General features: G+C 42.4%; 2 protein-coding genes and 1 long non-coding RNA gene across 3 annotated transcripts in view; 2 read left to right on the top strand and 1 right to left on the bottom strand.

Moving 5' to 3' along the window:
* Window positions 1–27,019, top strand: part of alox5ap (arachidonate 5-lipoxygenase-activating protein) — a 49,200-nt gene that overhangs the window by 1,682 nt on the left and 20,499 nt on the right. Inside the window, exons 2-8 of the mRNA XM_077504760.1 lie at window positions 9,901–10,098; window positions 11,489–11,558; window positions 11,837–12,039; window positions 12,209–12,321; window positions 14,579–14,681; window positions 14,866–15,023; window positions 15,100–15,211. The gene's annotated coding sequence lies outside the window, so the exon portion shown is untranslated. The remainder of the gene's footprint in view (window positions 1–9,900; window positions 10,099–11,488; window positions 11,559–11,836; window positions 12,040–12,208; window positions 12,322–14,578; window positions 14,682–14,865; window positions 15,024–15,099; window positions 15,212–27,019) is intronic.
* On the top strand, window positions 848–3,870 carry LOC144006277 (uncharacterized). Its single transcript, XR_013279769.1, has 3 exons — window positions 848–1,144; window positions 1,586–1,813; window positions 2,086–3,870. It is a non-coding gene; the product is annotated as an uncharacterized LOC144006277 (long non-coding RNA).
* LOC144006086 (solute carrier family 22 member 4-like) lies at window positions 3,928–12,906 on the bottom strand. The gene is made up of 11 exons (XM_077504758.1): window positions 12,243–12,906; window positions 11,849–12,031; window positions 11,496–11,599; window positions 11,253–11,407; window positions 9,893–10,064; window positions 9,241–9,377; window positions 6,216–6,306; window positions 5,929–6,143; window positions 5,578–5,760; window positions 5,345–5,480; window positions 3,928–4,393 (listed from the first exon to the last, which is right to left on the bottom strand). Exons 1-11 carry the CDS (start codon window positions 12,447–12,449, stop codon window positions 4,324–4,326), a joined length of 1,653 nt encoding a protein of 550 aa, XP_077360884.1. The 5' UTR covers window positions 12,450–12,906; the 3' UTR covers window positions 3,928–4,323.

Here is a 27,019-nt window from a genome sequence, read left to right as displayed (position 1 = left end):
TGTTGTACATACATGATAGATGATAACATGAGTGTTGATAGGTGAGACATGAGTAAAGAGAAATTGTATATTGTTGATGAAAATTTTTGTAAATTTTATTTTTGATAAAATTTGGATTGTAACGGGAAGCATTTCTATGCAAATGATGTTATCCAACTATGATTAGAAAGTAGTGCTTGAATGTGAAGCAGCATTATTTCACCATTGCAGTTAACAATTTTCATGAACATGTCAATAAATATAATTCAATAATAATAATTCAATTCGTGTTATATCATGTTTTTACGAACGCGCACTATCGCGCAGGTAAATAAAGGTTTTGTGTTCTGTTGTGGTTGCCGTAGTTGGCGATCTAAGATGGCCGATCTTCTGCGCGTGCGGGTCACCAATCGTGCAGGGGTCACCAATCGCGTCTTGACAGGGTCCAGCAAGCACCGAGTGTCGAGAAGCACCGGATTACGAGCTATGATTGTACAATAAATCTTACCTTCATTGTAAAACTGCTTTCTTTTTGCCCACTTTGAGGTCTCTGCATGTCAACCAATATTTAAGCTGTTCACACTGTGTTGGACTCACACCGTGGCACTCAACATTGTTCGAGTAAATACATGAGTGGATTTGTGATTTTTTTTTTTTTTAAATTATGGCTTGCACTATACAGAAAACTCAAACACACGAAAATCAAATATACGAAATATACAAGTTGTCAAAATAAAAATAAAACAGACATTGCGAAAGGTACAGAACAGTGCATGTTTGTTTTTGTTTATTTTTAAATTTAAATAAAAGCAGTTTTGTACCCAACCATGTCTTGTACGAAAGGTAGATTTTGACACATACTGTATAGGTCGCTTGCACATGTCGTCACTTCCGCCTCGGATTTCTCGTAGTCGCCATGCTGGGTGGCCTCCATTTACGTAGCGATTCGGTCTAACACGTATCTATCACGTTTGTTTTCTGCGTTTAAAATGGTACATTGTTGCTGTATCGTTGGCTGTTCGAACAAAGCCAAGGGGGAAAATGGTCGGTCTTTTTTCCGAATTCCGAAAATAATTAGGAACCAGGGCCTGGAGACAGAGGAGTGCGGACTCCGGAGGGAAGTCGTTACTTTGGGCTCGTGTGTGCAGCGATCACTTTGTGAGCGGTAAGCTTGTTTACCTTTATTTAATGCATGAGGATTAATAACGTTTCGACCGCCCATATATGGGCAAGTTGCTTATGTTTTGGATTCATGAGCAAGCAAGTTCGGTAGTACAAGCTGGCTAGCGGACGTTAGCCGAAAGCTAACATCGAACATTTTCACCCAAGTAGTGCCAGTGCAAAGTGTTTACTGCTGAAATTGGATTGATTAGTCTTGGGCTTTTAATGCAGATAACATGTTTTTTGGTGGCAAAATGTAAACTTGGGAAAAAAAAGAGACAGAAGGGGCTGATGCAAGAAAACAGACCCCCGGGGGTGATGCAAGAAAACAGACCCCCGGTAGCCTACACATCATGCTAAAGAACTTATTCACGGCCACCCTACTGCGGTAAAATAACCAGGCTTTCCATATTTTATTTGTTTATATATTTGTTTATTTTAACAGGTCGCCCTGCGCCCGTTTTTCTGTCCAATCATCCCGACTGGGCTCCAACATTAAAGTTGGGTCCCAAGTTACATCTATGTCTCAGCCCAGTCGGTGCCAAGATATGAACGTGCACAGGAGAGACAAGCAAAGAAAAGACGACTCGAAGTGGCAGAGATTGTTGCAGTTATGCAGCCAGATGGCTCCAGTAACCTGTACTCTCAAGTACTGCTGACATCATTGACTCTGGTATGCCACTCAGAATTCATTACATGATATATTGTATGCATGAGTGAATGTATGTGTTTGTTTGTGTGTGTACACGCACCTTATATTTTAGAGACATTTGGAAGTGTTTATAGAAATAAGTATTTGCCTGTAGCAATGTTCATACATTAAAAAATGCAACAAAATGTGTACATTTCTTTTACACTGACAAAAAAACTAACTACTTTACTATATTAAACCTATTACTGGTACCGTATTTTTTTGTGATTTTTTTTCTTTATTTTTTTCTTTAGGGATCTCATGCCACACCGACTTGATTGCCAATGACATGATGGAAACGAAGGCGAGCATCAAAGCATTGGAGGAGGACAACATGCGACTGTTTGTTTGGCGCTAATAAAGGCAGCGTTTATACAAATTCTATTGTTGGGTTTGTTTACAAAGTTATACATAATACAAATGACAGGATTTGACTCAATGTGCAATATGGTCCCTCTTAAAGTAATGGCATAAATCTCTATTATTTCTAAAAGCACAAAAAATGAAGTGAATAATGATTAGATGTAGTAATTTCAGGGTTAAAAATTGAACTGTTAATTAATGTAGTTTATTTTAGCACAGGTGCCTACCATCCTGATGACGGTATGATGTAATGTTGATGGGGTACGCAATGACTTTCATTATGCTATGTACAGAGGAAAAAGTTGCTCTCTTTTAAATGTGTTTAATGTAAGACAAGTACCAGTACTGTGTTACAGTTTTCCCAATAATCCTTGTTTCACACTTGTCACAAAACCACTGTCCTTTTGGCAGTCTAGATTGGCACACTTCAAGTGATATCATTTGATTTTACAATCTGCTGCAGCACAAAAAACTACTTTATTCCGCATCTTTGAAGTACATGAGCAAGTGGTAGGTGACAGCGGCTGAGCAGGAACACTGGAAGTCAACTGCTGATCTAGTAAATGCTCTCCCGAGCAGTTCAGGTAAGGAGGGGATTTTGGGGGAAAAAAACTCTTGGCTTTTCCAACTGGCCAAAACGAGCGATCTGGGTGGACTCGCTCAATCACACTTTGTCCACACCACAAAGTCGCAGAAGTCCGTCCAGTTAAACTCATCTGTGCCTGAATCTGAAAATATTACAAACATTGTAATGAAAATATGAAACATAGAATTAAATAAGAAACTACAAAAAGTAAAGCCATACATACCTGGTAATACTATTGGTGTTGTCGTGACAAGTGATGGGAATTGTTGCCATCTGGCACCAGACAGAAATTGGGTGTTGTGACAGCCTCCTTAACCGTGAGATCATAAGAAAAGCTGTCAGTATGCTCAGTAGTTACCATGAACACGTTTTATTGTACTGGAAACTGAAACTAAAAATACGTCCTCCGAGAGTGGTTAACCTTAACCATTTAGAATAAGTTGATTAAGTAACATGTAACTAGTGAAAGGGTAGCATTAAATTTAATTAAGCCACGGGGAGGCTGTGCAGTTACTTTTTATTCTTATACGCTCTGCCATATTTGCCTGTTATAAAATTATTAGAAAAACCACATCAGGTAAAGCCAGCTGTGCATGTAAACACAATGATAACAGGAAGCCTGAGAACAAATCAACATTTTTGTGTGCAGAATTACCAACACCATGTGGTTTACTTACGTGCAACAGCAACCGTTTCTTCTGATGCGATGTTAAAGTTTACACTCTGTATCCACCCGCTTACAAAATAATTGTAAGCCTCCAGGGATTTGTTGGCGTGTTATGGAGCATGTTGTCAACACGAGGTAGGGAAAGATGTCCAGAGATGTCACATTTGGCCAGCAAGCTTTCTCCGTCAAAAAAAAAAATCACCCTTGGTCAGGACGTAATTAGGATCAATCCCGCCACACAGAGACACCTTCTGCCTGTATCGTTGTTTTTGATCTTCCGGTAAATCGTGAAAATACTGCGAAAATTACATCAGGTTGATAAGCTCTACCGTGTAACTCGCGAGTGTACCTTGTGAACCGGCGGACACCCAATATGGCGCCCGAAGGAAAAACTCCCATGATGCATTACGATGTGCAAGCGACCTATTGGAGCCATATTACAGTGTTTTTTGTTTTTTCTTCTCTTCATGGGATTTTTGAGTTTGACCGCATGGTGGCGCATGTGCCCCCAGGATTAAATGAAGCTCATGGTAATTTAAGACACACATACTGCAGACTTACTGTAAAGTACAACAATGCAGACTCACTATAATGTAATGATGTCAAAAGTAAGATGTTCATCTTATAGGATTAAAAATTACTTAGTTACTTTCAAATGTATCAGTAATGTATATAGTTTTTTTTTCATGTTGTATCGTGTTTTTACGAACACGCACTATCGCGCACGCGTATAATGTGGTTGCCGTAGTTGGCGATCCAAAATGGCTGACCTTTTGTGCAGATGAGAACTAGCTATCCATCCAAGTTATCATTATAACATAATACACAATGCAGTTATACATTTGGGCGATAAAATCCACAGTGTGATAACAGAGTTCACAGCCGGGTTTTGAAGACCGTCACGGATTTGGAGGTTTTTCGTCCACAGATACTGAGACAGGCCATGCTGCAAGCAGGAGAAATCAACAAGAGGATTTGTTAGCGAAATGAGTACCGTATTTTCCGCACTATAAGGCGCACCTTCAATGAATGACATATTTTTAAACTGTTTCCATATATAAGGCGCACCCCCATTATAAGGCGCATAGAGTAGAAGCTACTGCAGTGGCTGGGATTGCATTAAACGTACAATAGATCAGGGGTGGTGAGATCCGGTCCTCGGAGGCTGCAGTCCTGCAGGTTTTGGATATTTCCCTTCTTCAACACAGCTGATTCATGATCAGCTCATCAGCAAGCTCTGCAGAAGCCTGATAATGAGCCTGTTAATTGGAATCAGCTGCACTTCGAGTAGGGAAATCTATAAAACCTGCAGGACTCCGGCCCTCTAGGACCGCAGTTTGCCACCCCAGCAATAGATGGAGATGTGCTAAAGGGAATCTGAACAAAAAATATGAGTCAGTCAATATTTATGACCAGTAATTGAATACAAACCAGCATTCTGACAACTTTGTTCACTCCCAAAACAAGTTACCGGTAGTGCAGTCATAATATGGTTCCGTATTAACAATATAACAATAACTCAATATTGTTCAAACGTTACTATCCATTTTGACAATATTTCCCAGCCTTGTTCAGGTGTGGTACTACCGTTCTAACTGCTGTTACTTCGGTGATGCCCCCTGACTATGGTAGCCGTACTTAACCAATATTGAGCCACATATAAGGCGCACCTGATTATAAGGCGCATTGTCGGTTTTTGAGAAAATTAAAGGCTTTTAGGTGTGCCTTATAGTGCAGAAAATATGGGTAATTAGGAAACAAAAAGACAAGGTTCAAATGTCCCAATGCAAATCAAAATGATTCATTTTTACAAATTAAATGCACGTTTACATTATGTGTTTCTAATATTGATGTGTTTATGCCAATTTCTATCAAGATCACTATACCAATATCCCACCTTGGCCTCTTTTGCATCTGTTGAAGGGTCTCGGGGAGTGGTTGTTTAAAACTTTCCGGCAGGAAGACAGTGCCCAGGACTGATAGCATAACCAGACTGCCCAAGGTGATATATGGCAGATACTTGAAGTAGATTTCTGTGTGGTATCAACATGAAAGTGGTGATAAGTTCAGAGACCATCACCTCCACCCTGACCACCCCCTTTAAAAAAAAAAAAAAAAAAAAGTGCTCACTCAGCTCCAAGAGAAAGGGCGCAATGCAGCTTCCCACTCGCGCCACCATGACGCAGGTCCCGGATGCCGTGTTCCGCAGGGCCGTCGGGTACAGCTCGGCCGTGAAGGCATACAGCACCGATAAGCCGAAGGAGGCGCCAAACTTACCCAACATCTCCAAGACCAATGCCAGAGCCACGATACCTGAGGTTGAAGGGCAAAGAAAGCTGTCCAAGCAAGAACTCAACTCGGTTTGGATCCGCAACACAAGATGACTTAGGAACAGCAGTGGTTTTGAACTACAGTGGCAGGTCCAGGACCATAGCCTAACTTATTCGGAGCTCAACTCTTCAGTTTTGGTGTGCCACTCACTCTGTGGCACCAGCTGACTACAGAAGAGCGCCAGGCCCAGGGTGAGGAAGATGACCATCACGGTGAGGCGTCGTGGAAGGTATCGGATGGCCAGGCCGCAGCTCAAGTACGCCGGCACCTCCACCACGGCGAACAGGAAGCAGCTGATGTACGGATCCACGTGGAGCTGCGACGTGTTGAGGGACAGGGCGTAGTAGCAAATGGTCATCGTGAACCTGACAATTTGGCAAAGTCGTCGTCAGTGCTTGGCTGTGTTGGTGGTACTTTTCTGTTGGGTGTCAACTCACCACAGCCAGCAAAGGAAGATGGTCGTCATGGCGGTGCTTCTTTTCCTCACCAGGTCCACAATAGTGTAGCGCTCTACCGGTCTCTCCTCCTCTGCCTACAACAAAATGGAGGCTTTAATTCGACACGATTTTAGCCGCTACCGTCTACCGCTAGCATCTTTTAATTACTTGGTCATTTTGTTTTTGGTAATCCTGGTTATTAAACTCGCTTCCTTCTTTGCCCTGGTAGCAACTAGTTTTATACTTGAATGTCCACATGTTCATCTTCTCTGAATAAATAATGCATTCTGCATCTGTTTTGATACCTGCCGATCTCACTTGTGTATACACAGTATCTACAGTTGTAAGCTCCATCCTGACAGCTCCATTAAAGGTGCTACAATGCTAGTATGCTACGTAGAATGACTGCATGTTTCTCCAAGACTGGATTTGAAAAGAAGAATTTTGTCAGCTCAGTTGTTAAAACTAGACCAGATGCCATTGAAATTCTCACACACAGGTCTCACTGTACTAAAGTCTGCATTTCCCAAAATAAATCAATAATAAGCTGTGGTGCTTGTTGACATAATTCCCCCATGGAACTATCTAATGTTGACTGTTTCGAGGGGTTGGTTTGGAGTGACGTTCCACAAACTTAAATGTAATGGATAGTCTGCCTGTGTCCAAATTCACAAGGCAGGGTCCTACGAAGGGCGAATTTGTCGGCTGCATGATGTCACTCCAGCATGCACGGATTTACACTTCAATGAAGAATAATTACCCAATTTTGCAGTTTTGGGCTTTGTATTAAATAAGAGTAATGTGTCCCCAAAGCAGATGTGTGACCAGGAAACGGGGGACTCTGATCAAATTTTGTCATAATCCCACGTCATATGGGCTTTCAGAGAGAGAAACTTTTACCTAAACTACAATATTTTAAACCCACGCAATGTGTAAAGAATTTGGGCGTCATTTTTGACTCTGAGCTTACTTTTAATCCTCATATTAAAAATGTAGCCAAGATCGGTTTTTACCATCTTAAGAATATTGCCAGAGTCCGCCCGTTTCTCTCACAGGCCAACACGGAGGTGCTGATGCATGCTTTTATTTCTTGTCGTTTAGATTATTGTAATTCCCTGCTCTCTGGTCTTCCCAAAAAGAATATTTCAGTCCTACAGCTCCTTCAGAACTCAGCTGCACGTGTGCTGACGGGGACCGGAGGGCGGGAGCACATTACACCAGTTTTAAAATCGCTGCATTGGCTCCCCGTGCGTTTCAGGATTGATTTTAAGGTGCTTTTATTAGTTTTTAAATGTCTTAACGGTCTCGGCCCATCTTATTTATCTGATTTGCTTTTACCCTATTACCCCTCGCGGCTTCTGAGGTCTTCTGGCAGTGGCCTTTTAACTATTCCAAAGGTGAGGACCAAGACACATGGTGAAGCTGCCTTTAGCCACTATGGTCCTCACCTATGGAATGGCCTGCCGGAGAGCATCAGGTCTGCAGAGAATATTGATGTTTTTAAGAGGAGGCTTAAGACTTATTTTTTTAGTTTGGCATTTGATTGATCTTTTTTAAGGGCGGCACGGTAGTCGAGTGGTTAGCACGTCCGCTTCCCAGTTCTGAGGTCTCCGGTTCGAGTCCAGGCTCGGACCTTCCTGGGTGGAGTTTGCATGTTCTCCCCGTGCCCGCGTGGGTCTTCTCCGGGTACTCCGGTCTCCTCCCACATTCCAAAGACATGCATGGCAGGTTAATTAGGCGCTCCGAATTGTCCCTAGGTGTGCGTGTGAGTGTGGATGGTTGTTCGTCTCTGTGTGCCCTGCGATTGGTTGGCAACCAGTCCAGGGTGTCCCCCGCCTACTGCCCAGAGCCAGCTGAGATAGGCGCCAGCAGCCCCCGCGACCCTTGTGAGGAATAAGCGGTCAAGAAAATGGATGGATGGATGGATGATCTTTTTTAATTTTATTTTATTTATTTATGTTTATTATTATTATTATTATTAATTGTTTTATTATTACTTATAATTTTTTTTCTATCCCCTTTTATTTATTTAACTATTTTAATCTATATTGTCTTGTAGCTTTGTTTTTTATTTATTTATTTTTTCTATCGTGTTTAGCTGTTTTCTTTTAGTGTTTAAATATTTTTATTTGGGAGTTATTAAAGTTTTAGCTCCAGTTTTTTCTCATGGGGGAGTCTCCACAGTGAGAGGGATGCTTGGTCTTCATCCATCTCACTGTGGATGAACTCCTCCTGGGTGCCTTTCCTTACAGGGTACTTCTGTGCCCCGCCATGTTGTGGTTTTCATGTGTTTGTTGGGTTTCGGGTGTGTCTGTGGGTACGATCATGGGGATGGGGGGGCTTTTTCTTTCTTTTCTTTTATTGTATTATGGATGTCCAGCACTTTGAGTTGCATTTTAAATGTATGAAAGGTGCTATATAAATAAAGTTGATTGATTGATTGAATAGTTTCAAATTGTCGCCAATATATCTCCGTAAACCTCCTCCAAACTTCGGCCGTTAACGTGCTTAAATAGCGGCGATTCGCCCGCTAACTTTCTTCGTGCCATGTTTTCTGCCACACAGCTATCCGCGCGTGCGCTAAAAAATGTCAACAAAGGATCCTCCTATTGCGGTTAGCATCATTTATTTTTATTTTTGTGATTGTGGTTTTATACACTGTCTTACTTTATTAGCTTGGTTGCTGCTACTGGTTATCCATGGACAACTTTCCCGCCTACTACTATCATCTTCGGTTCAGGTGTTTGTTTGTTTTTTTGTTGTTTATTGTTGTTTTGGGGGTTTTTTTTGCCATTGGGATTCTTATCCTCTGTCCTTCTTTGAGTATCTTGGTGGCAGCTAGCTCTTAGCTGCTATCCGCTAACAACAAGCTCTCCTCCCTCTAGCAAGAAAGTGTGTTTTCTTTGTTTTAATTTGTGGTTCTTAACCGCTCTTGTCCTGGTGGTTGCTAGTCCTTTGCCTGCTAAGCTAGCATTTAGCCCACCAATGTAAGTGGCTAGCGAGCACATTGATACAAAAGTCAAACTTGCTTTCAACTTGGAATCACCAAAGATCTTCTCCGGTGCAGCCACTCGGTTCATCTGGGCGGCTTTTCTTACGATGGCCTCGGCTTCCGCCACTCGGCCCTGAGACAGCAGCCACATGGGGGACTCTGGGAGGATCCTGTCACGCAAACATGACATACATTTCTAAAACATCAAGTCAATATTGGCCATAGGCTGGAACCCGGTGGTGTCCAAACTTGGTCCTCGATGGCTGGAGTCTTGCAGGTTTTGGACGCTTCCCTTCTGCAACACACCTGAAGCTCATCAGCAAGTGCACAACCCTGTTCATTGCAAACAGGCGCATTGGAGCAGGGAAACATCCAAAACCTGCAGGACTCCGGCCCTTGAGGACCAAGTTTGGACACCACTGCTGTAACCAGTCTTGTACAAAATACCTGAAGGTGATACTTGGGTGAATGTATCAAGTTGTATCTAAATAGTTTGTTAGAAGTTAGTGACCTACAATAATAACAGAGTAAAACTATCTGGCATGTGCTATACTTAGTATAAAAATCCTTAAAAATATGCAAAGACCCTGTAAAATCAATTCATAGATTTGTTTCTAAAAATTCACATTAAAAAAAAATATCAACAGTGATGTTTGTAATATGATTATAAATGCCTTGTGCCTACCACCACAGGGGGATGTAGATGAGACACGGTAGACCCATGGCCAGCAGGAGTGTTTTCCAGCTCCGGAGGAAGTAGGCAAAGAGCGGCAGCATCATGTAGCCAATGGCAAAGCCTAGAGACACGCCCATTGACGAGTAAACCACCCGAGCGTTGCCTGTGAGGATTTCTGTACCTGCACCAGCAAAAACAACTTGTTTGAATTTCATGTAGGTACAATGAGTTATTTAACCTTTTTAGATCTATCAGAATTTTTTTTTTCTTCCCTTACTCAATTGTGGTTAATTTCTACCAATCAAACAATATGGTTGGCTTGACAAGAAGGTGGTTGTGGTATCATCAACCTTAGACTGCTTAGATCAGGGGTGTCCAAATTTTTTCATTTGAGCCAATTTGGGCCACATACAGAAAATCAGAAGGACGCAAGGGCCACATAATGTTATGAAGAGAAATTGTTTAATCCTCAAAATTGTACATTATAATTTATTTGTGCTTTTGCATATTTAGAAAAATGCTACAGTATATAAACCATTTTATTTGTAATATGGCAGTAGGATTATTATAGTTTTGGAATTTTTCATTTTAGTTAGTTTTTATTAGTTTTTAGGGTGGTTCTGTTAGTTTTTATTAATTTGGGTCTTGAAAAATGCTTAGTTTTAGTTGAGTTTGTTTCAGTATAAGTATTAGTTTGTAGGGTTTTTTTTGTTTTGTTTTTTAAATCTGTATTACTTGTGCGTGATATTTAAAAAAAAAACAGCATCGGAGCGACATCATCTTTTGGTGCTTTTCTTTTGGCTGTTGCGAGACAAAAATCATTATTCCGGTTGATATCAAAATAAATCTACTAATAATCACATTTAAAATCATCCCCAAAGGTTCATGCATTAAATTAATTACAAAAGACTAAAACGAAGGACATGTTTGCTATAATTATACTGTAGTTAGTTTTAGTTAGTTTTGTAAACATAAAATGTAGTTTCAGTTATTTTCGTTTTTAAAAAAGCATTTTCTTTTATTTCGGTAACTATTGTTTTTTGAATTTTAGTTTTCACATTAGTTTTAGTTAACTAAAATAACATTTAATGGCATCTGTTACATTGACCATTTCCAAACATTTTTGTTTTGTTTATTTTATTTGAACTGAGTCAAATGCCATTTTTAGCATATGTCACGGGCCACTGAAAAATGGACGGCGGGCCATAGTTTGGACATCCCTGGCTTAGATGCTGGCATCTTTTCGTTGTGATTGAGTGACAGATAGTGTCTTCATCTAATCGCCTTTTCTGAAATATCTTCAATTCAATGGCTACAAATTTTGGGCTATAAATTAACTAGTAAGAAGTTGCACTGAAAAACAATATACCCAGCACAAAGCAGGACAAGTAGTTGGAGATATTGCCCAGACCGTTGCAGCAGAGAAACAAGCAAAACAACTCCCAAGACGGTGCAACAATCTGCAGTAGCGTGAACACGAGCTGAATGATTATGGTGGCGAACAGCACCGGTTTACGGCCAAACCTAGACAAAAATAAACCAAAACATTCCGTTGCAAGTTTGCAACCAGTGACTTTGCCATTTCTGCAAATTCTTAATCCCCAGTAGATACCTGTCAGAGATCACTCCAGAGATGAAGGACCCTACCAGGACACCCAGGAAGAAAATGGTGGAGGTCAGTGGTTGCTTCCAATGCTGACTGCACACCAAGTCATACTGGAAATGCATAAGTGAAAATATCACTTCCGCCAAGGCATTAAAGTCATCAAGTAGCAACCGTCTGGCTGTCCACAATTCCAAGGACTTTACTTAAAGTAGCTGGGAAAACAAAAAACTTTTTTTTATTTACAATATAGAAATATAGAAATTAACTCCCCGATCCAAAATGACTCTAGTCTTGAGAATGCTTTGAATTAAGAAAAATCTATCGTCGTGCTTTCATCCTGACCAAAGGAAAAAAAAAACCTCGGAGACCACGGTGGACTGGTAGACATCAGTGTCATAGACCCAACCATCGGCGCAGTCCTCCTGCTCCAGGCTGCTCAGGTTGACATCGCGGCCTGGCAGCAGCCCACCGGCCGAGAGGTTGCGGAGCACGTCCAACCGGTAGCGGCGGCAGCGGCTTGGCTGGAGGTCTCCGTCCACCACCTCAGGAGGTATGTGGAAAAACCCATGACATTTTTTTTGTAAATGCTGAGAGATTAATGTAATGAAATGGGATTTGCACAGGGAGGGGTGTGTAGACATTTTATATACGGTACATTGTAATCACTGAGAGGACCATTTCTACAACACCCTAAACATCTTCTTGTTTCTTTTTTGAAGTGAATCTTGAGAGATGACAAGAGTAGTAGTGTACCTCCAGAGGGACCGCAGCCTGCTGCCACTCCTGACTGAGATTGGCCTCAGGGATCCGGCATCGGTGCTGGGGCGTGTCGGTGAGGAACACAAACGAAAAGGTGCCTATCCCATTGGGCAAGGCAGTGGAACAGAGCAAGAGAAAAACCAACAGCTGGAAGCGACCCCACGTTCCCAGGAAGGCCACGCTGCTATCATAGTGCTGCATGATCCGTGTCCGTCAAACAAATCCACACGGCTAGCTGTTAACGTAAGATCTCGTAAAATGGAAGATGGACTGCCCTGGACTAGTAATGATTACAACAGAAAATCGACCTCCAAAATGTGAAGATCCAACCCAGCCTCCACCCTTTGTTTAGTAGCGGTAAAGTTTATTACGAATGCTTAAAGTCCATGGATCACAGTTTAGTGTGGTTCTTATCATCCGTGTCAGGTGTCAATAAGATGCTAGCTAGCGTGGTATATTTGTTTGGAACATTCCCATCGCAAAGTCCAGTGGCCCTATGGAATGGATAGTTAATTTGAAAGCTTCATCTGAGTTTTCTTTTCGTAGTCGCAAAAGGATTTTATTGTTGATCAGCTGATGTTATCAGGAGGACGTTCTCGGGTACAAAGTGAGGCTCGTGTACGGAATTGAGTGGCCCTATTCCTTACTTTCAGCTGGCCAACACCCTATACACCCGTTGGCTTCTGAATCTTTAATGTATGACAACAAGGGTTCATGTTCTATACCATATTTGTTGATCTAGAACATGACACCGGTCAAGAAAATAGATGGATGTATGTGTATATATATATATATATATATATATATATATATATACATATATATATATTAGGGGTGTGAATTGCCTCGTACCTGACGATTCGATTTGTATCACGATTCACAGGTCACGATTCGATTCGATACCGATTAATCCCGATACGAATTTCTAAGTCGATTGTTGCGATTTTTTTTCATTCAAATTTAGAAAATACTAATCAGTAAGCTTGTAGAGTGTAAGATTTATATGAAAATGTATTATTTATTTATCTGAAATTTCAGTCTTATAGAGGTTGTAATCTGTTTCATGTTTAAACAGCATTAAAATAAAATATTAAGGCTTAATGTTCCGTTCATATAACATTCTTCCATGCTTAAGGTGTGAATCCTAAAAAAAAAAAAAAAAAAAAAAAAAAAAACGATTTTGCCTATTATTGAATCGATTCGAGAATCGCGCGATGTAGTATCGCGATATATCGCCGAATCGATTTTTTTTTTAACACCCCTAGCCAACACCCTATACACCCGTTGGCTTCTGAATCTTTAATGTATGACAACAAGGGTTCATGTTCTATACCATATTTGTTGATCTAGAACATGACACCGGTCAAGAAAATAGATGGATGTATGTGTATATATATATATATATATATATATATTTTTTTTTTTTTAATTATTATTATTATTATTATTATTTTTTGCTTCATCGAACAATGTGCACATTCAACAATATACATACACATCCAATTAAAAGTATTGCAAGTACACGCAACAATAACAATTATACAACAAAAAGGCAACTTAATAAGAGCATACTATTATAGAGGTACAGGGCACACAAAGAAAGAAAGTAAGAAAAAAAATCCCTTTTTTAACCAGGTTAGAAGTCTGAAAAGACATTAAACTCTGAATATGCACTCAGCAAAGCTTTTGCTCCTTTCATTTTCATCATCTTTAAGGATTTGACGTGATTGTCTGTGAGATATTTCAAAAATACAGAAAAAAAGGGTCTTCACCTTTCTCCATTTGGAGCAATGAATGAAATATTTTGCCAAAATTAGCAAGTTGTTCAGTATCATTCCACATACATCACTATCTTCCGAAACGAGACCAAACACTATATTGTCCTTAGTAAAAGAAACAGAAAGAGCAAGCTTTGTTGATACCCGGTCTTGAAAGTTTTTCCAAAATAATGTTGTATACATACAGTCAACGAAAATTTGAGTAGTACTTTCAATGTCTCTTTCACAGAAGGAACAATCGTTGTGATCGATACCAAATCTTAACCTTAGCATCTCATTGGATGGATAAATATTACTCAAAATTTTGAAATGGACTTCATTTGTCTTGGGGCTGACGGGATACTTAACGTAATTTGTTCGAATTTTCTTAATGTCTGTTTTTGAAAACAGCTGGACAATGGAATTTCTATTTGATCGTGTAGGATATAGAGTTTCAGTTATAAAAAGGCGCAACATTTTGTTATTTCACCGAGTCAAAAGCTCCCTATTATTGTATTTGAGAATGTTCAGATTAGTGATATAAAACTGTTTGTCTATATTTTGAACCATCAGTTTGGAGATGGATGGATATTAGCAGAAAAGAAGAGACGCCAAAAGAAAAGACGTTGATCCAAAGGGTGAACACGGAATGTACCTGCTACAGCGTGACATGGAGGTGGTTTGTTTTTGTTTGTTTGTTTTTTGTCATGTCGTTTGCACTACATTAATTATTACATTACCGTTAAGAAACTATATTACATCCTTTTCCGAATTTTATGCATGGACTTTTACTGCACTGCAGTTGTAGATTATTATTATAGTTATGACTATCCACTAATGCATATAGTTATATTTTACAGCTTTCTGACAGAGAAGGGATTTCTGCAAATGAATATGGAGGAGCTAGAGTTTCTCCTTCATAAAGTCGCTCCATTGATTAAAAAGCAGGAGACAAATATGAGGCTGTCCATTTTAGCAAAAGAGAGACTTGTGTTGATGCTTAGATTTTTGGCAACAGGTTTGTACAGTCTGTCTGTTTGGTTCACTGTGTTTACTCGGGTGAATGCCACTCATTTTGTTTCTGTATGTTGTAGGAGAATCATTTGCTTCATGGAACTTTCAGTTTCGAGTTGGAAAGTCAACTACAGTATTTCCAATATTATCACTGAAACGTGAAGCCCTGCACAAGCTCTGGATTATCTCAAGGTAAGCAGATTAATTCAATGTTTTTTGAAAAGCATCTGCCAAATGACAGAATAGACTTTCCTGTCTTTGCCTTTTCACCCGTAGAAAAATGTAGGTTGGCCAAAATGCAGCTATTACTCGGTTGGACTCACAAACTGTGTTTATTTCATATAAAATGGGGCAATAACATCTACTGGCCACTTTAAATTGAAACACTCTGAATACTGGATAAACAGTTAAAAAAATATATATGTATATGCATATATGTATATATATATATATATATATATACATATATACATACAGTGGAACCTCTACTTACGAACGTCTCTTCATACGAAATTTTCGAGTTACGAAACGCCTCAACGGGAAAATATTGCCTCTTGTTACGAAAGAAATTTCTAGATACGAAGGTTAAAATGCATTACCGAACGTAAAATACTTTCGGCTATGGCTATTTCCTACCATAGGTACCTATGAGCGTAAATACTAGATCGGTGTTTGTGCATGTTTCTGGCATCCCATTGGCTAAGAGGAACCTTTACCATAGGTATCTATGAGCCTAGATACTAGATCGGTGTCTATACAGCGTCCTCATCATTCATCCCGCGGCCCATGAGGTGTTCCGATAGTTTTTCGTAAATGTATGAACTAACGGCCAACGAATTTGTGCAAAAATTCAAACAATTGGTGATTGATGAAGGCACAGTAAGTTTTTAATTACGACGAGACGGGCCTTTTTTTTTTTTTTGGAAAAAAGATGCCTCGCCATACCGGAAGTTTCCATGACTTTTCAGAATTTGTTTAAAAGAATCGGCCAGAAAAAGTGTTCACCAGTCGGGTGTTTGCTCACTAAGATGACGTTTGCCTTGGACATTTACGAAGCATTGTTTAAAAACAAATAAACAAAAAACAAAAACATCCTTGGATCAGTTCTTTGCAAAACACCAGGCAGAAAAAACACTTCTGAGAGAGAACATGAACGAAAGAGGGCAAAAAACGATGAGGACAGCAGTTAAGAAGGTAAATGACCATCATTTTTATTCTTTACTCTATTCTTTGTTTTTTACATTACGCAGAACTCTCATTTATTGTGCAAGAATCTAATTGTAACATGTATTTGTTACATGTTTTGATGCATTTTTATGCTTTATAAAACATTTATGTCCGAATTTTGGGAGGCTCGGAACGGATTAGGGCATTTACATGGAAAATGCGTCTCTACTTACAAAATTTTCTACTTAAGAACTTTCTTCCGGAACCAATTAATTTCGTAAGTAGAGGTACCACTGTATATATATATATATATATATATATATATATATATATATATATATATATATATATATATATATATTGTTCACGAGCTAAACATATTTCTTCATGTCACTTTAGCATTTGAAACAACAGCTATATGTCTACAACTCTGGTCAAAATAAATGTCATAACAAATGTATAAAACAAAAATACAAAATTTACATAATTATAATTGAGGATGTATTTGAGGAGAAAAAGTGCTTATTATTATATTATATTATATTATAATTATAAGTGATCATGCACCAGTCTCCCTCACTCTACAAATTGACTCTACCTTTAAACCTCCCCCGATATGGCGTTTTAACATCTCATTACTGAAAGACGTAGAGTTTGATAAAATTATTAGAAGGGAGTGGGCAGATTTTTTGGAAATAAATGACTCTCCAAATATATCTCCATCTCTTCTCTGGGAAGCAGGGAAAGCGGTAATTAGAGGGAAAATTATATCATATTCAACTTATAAAAAGAAACAGGATCAAAAATTAGAAAAATACCTGGAAGATAAAATTAAACAACTAACGGATGAATATGTATTAAACCCAAATAATCAAATATGGATAGAACTACAGAATATAAAAATACAGTTAGATAACACGTTATCTAAAAAGACAGAGTTTATAATACAACAGTTGAGATATAATAATTTTGAACATAATAATAAATCAGGTAAATTCCTGGCAAATCAACTTCAACGGAATCGGGAAAAATCTCTTATAACGGCTATTAAAGATATAAATGGTGAATGCACACAATCACCAGAAGAAATTAACCATATTTTTTATAACTATTATCGAAATCTATACACAGAAATTAATAGACCTAACCCTGAATATATTGAGGAATTCCTAAACAGCTTAAATATACCTCAGTTATCTATTGAACATAAAGATATTCTCGATACCCCGCTTACTATAGATGAGTTGTATCGTGCTTTAGACAGTATGTCTAATGGCAGAGCACCTGGTCCAGACGGCTTTCCGGCTATATTTTTTAAACATTTCTGGTTAATGTTTGCTCCATTATTTCTAAGAGTAGTAACTGAAATTAAAAGTAAAGGTGATATACGTCAAGATATGAATATAGCAGCAATTAAACTTTTATTAAAGCCAGAAAAAGACCCTACCCTCCCGTCAAGTTACCGACCGATATCACTAATTAATACCGATATTAAAATTATCGCTAAGGCCTTGGCATCTCGATTAGAGACGGTAATCTCGACAATTATTCATAGTGATCAAACAGGTTTTATTAAAGGTCGTCATTCTACTAATAATATTAGGAGACTCTTTAACTTGATTAGTATGTCACAGCGGTATGATAAAAAGGCAGTTGTTATTTCGCTGGATGCAGAAAAAGCATTCGATAAAGTTAACTGGTCCTTCCTCTTTGCTGTCTTAAATAAATTCGGCTTCGGGGAGTCATTCATTCAATGGGTCTCAATATTATATGATTCTCCTAAAGCTACAGTTACTACTAATGGGATTACATCACAGAGTTTTACTTTACAAAGGGGAACAAGACAAGGGTGCCCAATGTCTCTTTTATTATTTGCTATATTTATTGAGCCGCTTGCATTAGCTATACGTCAGGATAGACGGATCCAAGGAATCCACTCCGGGACAATAGAACATAAAATTAATCTATATGCCGATGATATATTACTCTATTTAGAAGAACCTGCTATCTCGCTAGGGGAAGCATTTAAATTAATAACTAAATTCTCTCACTTATCAGATTACTCTATTAACTGGACAAAATCAACATTATTACCTATTACAGAAAATTCATGGAATCCTACAAGTCAGGATCCACACTACTCCTTTCCTACAGGTAATTTAAAATACTTAGGTGTTAAAATTTCACCTAAGTTAACTGAATTAACTTCTTTAAATTTTTCACCATTATTGGATAGTATCCGTAGTGACCTGGAGCGCTGGAATAATCTTCCGATCTCTTTAATAGGACGGATAGCTACTATAAAAATGAAAGTTTTACCAAAGATTAATTATTTATTTTCAATGATTCCATTTAAACCTACGTCTAACTGGTTCCAATCGCTGGACTCTGCTATCATAAAATTCTATTGGAATAAAAAAAAGCCAAAATTAGTCTATCTACTCTTCAGGAAAGTAAATCTAAAGGAGGTTTAGAGGCACCAAACTTTATGTACTATTATTTAGCTAATCAACTACAATATCTTGTGCTATGGACACAACCCAACAGAGATACTAACTGTTGGTTGGAATTGGAGCAGAAGGATTGTAATAATCTTAGACTGTCAGATTTACTCTTTATTACAAAATCAATAAGACGACATAATTGTTTTAAAAACCCAATGATAGCCGCCACCCTGACTGCCTGGTGGAAGGCATTAGAAATTACAAACTCCCAATTGGCGCCCTGTGGGCTCTCTCCCATTTGGCATAACCCCGACTTTCAACTTAATAATCAGTCGTTCCATTTAAGCCTATGGGAGCAGAAAGGAATTACACACCTTCATCATCTTTTCTCAGATAATAAGTTTATATCGTATACAAACTTGGTCCAGAAATATGAAATAAAAAAGGGAAATTTCTTACATTATCTGCAAGTTAAAAATATGGTTAAGAAGCAAATCCCAACACTTCAGGATACGCTCCAACTGCCTGTCTTAGCTAAAGATATTATAAAGCTTTCTCCAACAACAATAAAGAAAATATCAAAAATATATAAGTTATTTTTATACACAAATAAAACGTATTTACCGACTTTAAAATGGGAAAAAGACTTGTCTATAGTTCCGGAACCAGACTTTTGGACCCAAATCTGTGAAAATGTATTTAAAATGACCAAACAGACAAATTTGCAACTTATCCAATATAAGATACTTCATAGAACATATATTACACAATATATGATGAAAAAAATGGGACTCTCTGACTCCGACATTTGTCTCCAGTGCTCACAAAACACTGCCGATACTTATCTTCATGCTTTATGGTCATGTACTCCAGTGCTGCATTTCTGGACTAAAATCTTGGAAAAGCTCGCTGATATATTAAACTGTAGGCTTCCTTTATCTCCAAGATTGTGTTTACTAGGTGACTTAACAATAACTGAGCTACCATGTAAACAATCTCAATCTATATTTATAGCCCTTACTATTGCTAAAAAAATAATCCTTGTCAATTGGAAAAATAAACAATCTCTAAATATCGACCACTGGTTAAACTTACTAATAAATTATATCTCAATGGAAAAAATCTCTGCCTTAAATAAAAATCAAGTATCAAGATTTAAACAAATATGGTCTATGTACATAGAATATTTTAATCTCAATTTGGCAACTTAATCCTGCCAAGATTCTGCCTGTTAACGAGAGCCACCACATCGTTACAACTTCTGTTTTCGCTGCTTCTGTATTTGGTATTTTGTATCTGATTGTTTTTATTTTTATATAGTCAGGAACCTAGTTGCTGCTAGTGGGCTCGAGCATACCACACTATACGACACTATATTCATTAACTCCTTAAGATCTATTTCTAGTGGGCACTAAGCATCAACACTTGGTGTTACTGCATGCTAATTAGTCAATTTTCTTGACGCCGTCCCCTGTGGTCGGGCGGGGGTGGTTCTGCCCCCACCCCCCACCCCCCCGTTGTCTGCTCGGTGGCGGTTGCGTCTTGGCCGCTCCCTGGGCCCCCTGTGGGGTGCGGTGTTGGGGTGCTTCCCCTGGTGCCCGGGGCGGTGCCGTCCCGGCGCGGTCCGCTGCTCCGTGCCCGGCGGCGCGGTTCGGGGTGGGTGGGCCTCCGATGTGCCCCGTGGTTCCCTCTCCCCTCCCCCTTCCTCCCCCCCGTCGCCTCTCCCTCCTCGCCTCCTCCCGCCCATCCTCCTCTGCCTCCCGGTCCCTTTTCCCTTGTCGCCCTCCCTCCTCCCCCCCCCCCCCCCCCTTCCCTGTCTGCCGTGCGGCCCCTCCCCCTCCCTCTCCCTGGGCCTGGGGCTCCCTCCCCGGCCCGGGCGTCGGGCTCCGGGGGCCGGGCGAGGGTTTGGGGCCTGCCCCACTCCGGTATAACTCCTGGCGCCCCGGGCGGGCTCCGGTTGCCGGTGGGCTGTCCGGTAGCCCTGCTGCGCTGGCTGTCCGCCCATTGTGGTGCCGGGTGGATGAGGTGGGGGGCGGGTGGGGGTGGGGGTGCTGTGGGGCGGGCGTGCCGCCTACACCCGCCGGGTTGGGTGAGGACCCGCTGGTCGCTCCTCTTACTCACTTCACTAGCTTGCACTATACACTTTGTAAATATACACATAGGGCACACAACACATTTCTTGGTGGGGTGGGGAAGGGTGGAAACACCGTCTTCACCCTTCAACTCCCCTCCAATTTTAATGCACCTCACGTCCAAGGGGAGGGGTGAGTTGGGGCGGGGAGCCATCAGAGGGGATGGACTGCAGTGCCTGGCAGCGCTGTGGTCCCCCCCCCATTTGTGTCCCTGCCCCACCACTTTGTCCCTCCATTTCCTTTTTTAATGCACCACACATATACATATTCATTTTTTTGGGGGGGATACGGGTGTGTCGGAGTAGGGGAAATTTTTTCCCTCTGCTCCGACTCACCTGCTCCCAATTTTAATGCACCACACGCACACACTTGTATATACACTGGGTGGGGCCACATTCACGGTGTAAGGGTAGAGCTCGCCAGTCGGCGGACTCAGTAACAGGGTTAGGTGTCACTAGTACTCTGGCGTGACGACCGGGGCCTCTCCCCACCGGGCTCGGTGTTCTGGTGTTCCGCCTTCTCCCCTGGTGCTTCCTCCTCTGCTTCCCCCCTCCCGCCGCTGTGCAAATCTCGCGCGGCTGGAGGTGGGGTGGGCACATCTTCCCTCTCTGCGCTGCTGCCCGGTGCCGGTTTCCGGGGGGGGGTTCTCGCGGGGGGCCGGGTTCGCGGGGGGGGGGGTGGCGGCCGTCGGGGGGGGGGGGGGCGGCTTGTTTGGGGGGGGTGGAGGTATGGGTGGGTGGGGGGTTGGGTGCTGGGGGTCGGGGTGTGTTCGGGGGGTCGGGGGTGGTGGGGCCTGGGTCGTGGTGGATGGCGGGTTTGGGTGGGGTGCGGGGGGGTCGTGGGGGGATGGGGGCTGGGGACCGGTGGGGCGCTGTGGGGGCCCGCTGGGCCTCGTTTTGCGGCCTTGGGCTCGGGGGTGTGGGCCGGGGCTGGGGCGGGGGTGTTCCGGGTGTCTGGGTCGGCTCGCCGACCGGTGTCCGCTCGGGTGGCTTGGGGGTGGCCTTGGTGCTGCCGCGGCCTGGGGGTTCCGGGGGGGTGGGGGGGGGGGGGGGGGGGGGAGTGCTCGCTTTGCTGGACCGGCATACTGCTTTAACATGATTATTAAATTTAAGTGTAGGATCTAAGGACACGCCCAGGTATTTAACTTCTTCAACATTTTGGATCATAAATTTATCAGCAGAGATGTTTGGGTGCGTTTAGGATTGTTCTGTTTGAGAAGTACAAAGCGATAGTCTTCTCAGTATTCAGCGTGAGGTGGGACTTGTTCAGCCACTCAGTTGCTTTAGTCATTACACAAGATAACTTAGCAACAACTGAGCTTGCGTCGGGACCGTGAGTGGAAAAAAAACTGTCATTCGCGTACATCAGGACAGTCACATTGTCAGAGACGGAAGGAAGGTCATTAATATACAAACTAAACAGGAGTGGCCCCAATACGGATCCTTGAATTACCCCTGTAGTGCATGGTCTAGACTGAGAAATGTTATCATTAATTTTAACACACTGGGATCGGTCTGCAAGATATGATTTAAATCAGCAAATGGTGTTTACGGAAAAGATTAAAATGAAACATTTTCATTCTCGCGGGTTCGCGGGGGGGGTGGCGGCCGTCGGGGGGGGGGGGGCGGCTTGTTTGGGGGGGGGTGGAGGTATGGGTGGGTGGGGGGTTGGGTGCTGGGGGTCGGGGTGTGTTCGGGGGTTTGGGGGTCGGGGGTGGTGGGGCCTGGGTCGTGGTGGATGGCGGGTTTGGGTGGGGTGCGGGGGGGTCGTGGGGGGGATGGGGGCTGGGGACCGGTGGGGCGCTGTGGGGGCCCGCTGGGCCTCGTTCTGCGGCCTTGGGCTCGGGGGTGTGGGCCGGGGCTGGGGCGGGGGTGTTCCGGGTGTCTGGGTCGGCTCGCCGACCGGTGTCCGCTCGGGTGGCTTGGGGGTGGCCTTGGTGCTGCCGCGGCCTGGGGGTTCCGGGGGGGGAGTGCTCGCTTTGCTGGACCGCGGTTGACGGCTTCTTTCTTTGGTGGTGGTCCTTATGCATGCCAGATCCGTCGCACCAGCATCTACTGAAACTCAACAGAAGTACCCTCTCCCTCCCACAGCCCCTTGAATCAGTTGGTGCTGGTGTCTGTGGTTCTCACTTTGCTTTATCTATCCTTCCCTCCTTCCTCTCTTTAGTTTTTCCTCTGGTCACTTGAGATCTTAATTTATTAGAAGTATGAGGTTTCTGGGGTTGGCATAAGACTCTGGTTTTGTAACCACGCAGGAGGGGTCTTGTTGGTGCTGGACTTCACCTTGATGGATTGGATGTACTGGCTTCTATGGATCTCACTCTGCCTTATCGATCCTTCCCTCCTTCCTCTCTTTAGTTTTTCCTCTGGTCTCTTGAGATCTCGCTAAATTTGCTGGAATTTAGAGGCTTCCGGGGTTGGCGTAAGACTTTGATTTTGTAATCATGGGGAAGGCAGGAAGTGTTTGGTCGGTGCTGGATTTCACTTTGATTTACCTTTCTTTTCTCTTTATTTCTTTTTTTTCTGACCTTTTCTCTGGTCTCCTGACCATTTAAACCTCACGACTCTGGCAAGATTCTGAAGTACCTGGTTAAGGCGAAGGGTAATGGGATATTTATAAGGTTTTAGGTGAATGAATTGAGTATAAATTTATACGTATTTGCACGCACACGCACACACGCAAACGCACGCAAACGCACACACGCAAACGCACGCAAACGCACGCACGCAAACGCACGCACGCACACATACACACACAAAAAAAAAAAAAAAAGAGCAATGATGACAAGACGTTGAATTGGTAAGACTACCGAATGAACAATTCTGAGCTCTTATAAAAAAAATAAAAATAAAAAAAATAAAAATAAAAAAAATAAAAGAATCGGCCAGAAAAAGTGTTCACCAGTCGGGTGTTTGCTCACTAAGATGACGTTTGCCTTGGACATTTACGAAGCATTGTTTAAAAACAAATAAAACAAAAACATCCTTGGATCAGTTCTTTGCAAAACACCAGGCAGAAAAAACACTTCTGAGAGAGAACATGAACGAAAGAGGGCAAAAAACGATGAGGACAGCAGTTAAGAAGGTAAATGACCATCATTTTTATTCTTTACTCTATTCTTTGTTTTTTACATTACGCAGAACTCTCATTTATTGTGCAAGAATCTAATTGTAACATGTATTTGTTACATGTTTTGATGCATTTTTATGCTTTATAAAACATTTATGTCCGAATTTTGGGAGGCTCGGAACGGATTAGGGCATTTACATGGAAAATGCGTCTCTACTTACAAAATTTTCTACTTAAGAACTTTCTTCCGGAACCAATTAATTTCGTAAGTAGAGGTACCACTGTATATATATATATATATATATATATATATATATATTGTTCACGAGCTAAACATATTTCTTCATGTCACTTTAGCATTTGAAACAACAGCTATATGTCTACAACTCTGGTCAAAATAAATGTCATAACAAATGTATAAAACAAAAATACAAAATTTACATAATTATAATTGAGGATGTATTTGAGGAGAAAAAGTGCTTTGCATTTCTGACTAACCACAAAAACAGATAGTTGCATAACTTTAGAACTATGGCGGACAATAAATCCCTTTACCTATGTTCACTCAGCCTGGATAAGGGAGGGGTGGTAGGCGCCATTTTTTTGGACCTACGTAAGGCATTCGACACTGTTAACCACTAACCCCGGGTTTTCACTGGATGCGGTTGCGGTGCGGTTGCGGTGCGGTGCGTCTTGACTGCGTGCTCCGGACGGGTCAATTTTTTTGTCAATCCACACCGGCTCCGCACAGCTGCGGTCCGGCAGCTCCGTCGCCGCCCACTTCCCAACGTGTCTCGCGGGACCGCGCGCGCGCGCGATCATGTGACATTTCACAACGAGAGGTGGACTTCTTTTTATTTAACATTTTCTTCTTCTTCTGCTATGAGATTCCATGCAGCATCCTTTTTTTTGGTTGTCCTTGTAAAGTATATTAATAACGAGAGTCGGGTCAGTGCGGGTCCACTCTTTATTTCTGTCTTCCGCGTCCGGCTGCCGCTCAGTACGGCAAGCGAGACGGGCACAACAAGCAATCGCGAACATCAAACTCACAATACATTACAGTCCTTATAAAAAGGATGTGCCGTGTCATATATTATTTTGTGGTTTTCCACCTCCAATATAAACCTCTCCTCGTCCATGTTCGCTGGTGTCTGAACCGTGAATGAGCACATGGCCCGGCGACGCCCACGTCACGTTTTGCTGAAAAACTTGCGAAATAGGAGCTGGCGAGTATTTTATTCTGAAAGGTAACCGGAAATTTATTTTGAAACTGCCTCGGTCTTCCTGTCCCGCTCGATGTGTTTTGTGCTAGCTTGCCATTTGCCGGAGGCCTACCGCTGCGGCGTCCGGCAAAAATAGAAAATAGGCTATCCTTGCGGAAGGCTTGCGGCACGCCGCAGGCCTTCCGCAGTCGACACGCAACGCGGTGTAAACTGCACCATTCGAATGAATGGAATCTAATTGCTTGCGTCGCCGGACCGCACCGCAACCGCATCCAGTGAAAACCCGGGGTAAGTACTACTGACAAAAATGTTTCATTTTTTTTTTTTTTCCTCTTTTTTTTATAAGAGCTCAGAATTGTTCATTCGGTAGTCTTACCGATTCAACGTCTTGTCATCATTGCTCTTTTTTTTTTTTTTTTTTTTTTTTTTTTTTTTTTGTGTATGTGTGCGTGCGTGCGTGCGTTTGCGTGTGTGCGTTTGCGTGCATTTGCGTGCGTGCGCGTGCGTGCGTGCGTGTGCGTGCGTGCAAATACGTATAAATTTATACTCAATTCATTCACCTAAAACCTTATAAATATCCCATTACCCTTCGCCTTAACCAGGTACTTCAGAATCTTGCCAGAGTCGTGAGGTTTAAATGGTCAGGAGACCAGAGAAAAGGTCAGAAAAAAAAAGAAATAAAGAGAAAAGAAAGGTAAATCAAAGTGAAATCCAGCACCGACCAAACACTTCCTGCCTTCCCCATGATTACAAAATCAAAGTCTTACGCCAACCCCGGAAGCCTCTAAATTCCAGCAAATTTAGCGAGATCTCAAGAGACCAGAGGAAAAACTAAAGAGAGGAAGGAGGGAAGGATCGATAAGGCAGAGTGAGATCCATAGAAGCCAGTACATCCAATCCATCAAAGTGAAGTCCAGCACCAACAAGACCCCTCCTGCGTGGTTACAAAACCAGAGTCTTATGCCAACCCCAGAAACCTCATACTTCTAATAAATTAAGATCTCAAGTGACCAGAGGAAAAACTAAAGAGAGGAAGGAGGGAAGGATAGATAAAGCAAAGTGAGAACCACAGACACCAGCACCAACTGATTCAAGGGGCTGTGGGAGGGAGAGGGTACTTCTGTTGAGTTTCAGTAGATGCTGGTGCGACGGATCTGGCATGCATAAGGACCACCACCAAAGAAAGAAGCCGTCAACCGCGGTCCAGAAACCCCCCCCCCCCCGGAACCCCCAGGCCGCGGCAGCACCAAGGCCACCCCCAAGCCACCCGAGCGGACACCGGTCGGCGAGCCGACCCAGACACCCGGAACACCCCCGCCCCAGCCCCGGCCCACACCCCCGAGCCCAAGGCCGCAGAACGAGGCCCAGCGGGCCCCCACAGCGCCCCACCGGTCCCCAGCCCCCATCCCCCCACGACCCCCCCGCACCCCACCCAAACCCGCCATCCACCACGACCCAGGCCTCACCACCCCCGACCCCCAAACCCCCGAACACACCCCGACCCCCAGCACCCAACCCCCCACCCACCCATACCTCCACACCCCCCCCCCCAAACAAGCCGCCGCCCCCCCCCCCCCCCCGACGGCCGCCCCCCCCCCCGCGAACCCGGCCCCCCCGCGAGAATGAAAATGTTTCATTTTAATCTTTTCCGTAAACACCATTTGCTGATTTAAATCATATCTTGCAGACCGATCCCAGTGTGTTAAAATTAATGATAACATTTCTCAGTCTAGACCATGCACTACAGGGGTAATTCAAGGATCCGTATTGGGGCCACTCCTGTTTAGTTTGTATATTAATGACCTTCCTTCCGTCTCTGACAATGTGACTGTCCTGATGTACGCGAATGACAGTTTTTTTTCCACTCACGGTCCCGACGCAAGCTCAGTTGTTGCTAAGTTATCTTGTGTAATGACGAAAGCAACTGAGTGGCTGAACAAGTCCCACCTCACACTGAATACTGAG

This window comes from Festucalex cinctus, chromosome 18 (genome assembly GCF_051991245.1).
Source record: "Festucalex cinctus isolate MCC-2025b chromosome 18, RoL_Fcin_1.0, whole genome shotgun sequence".
Lineage (NCBI taxonomy): Eukaryota > Metazoa > Chordata > Actinopteri > Syngnathiformes > Syngnathidae > Festucalex > Festucalex cinctus.
Note: the sequence above shows the minus strand (reverse complement) of the source record. Positions and strands in the feature narration are given on the sequence as shown.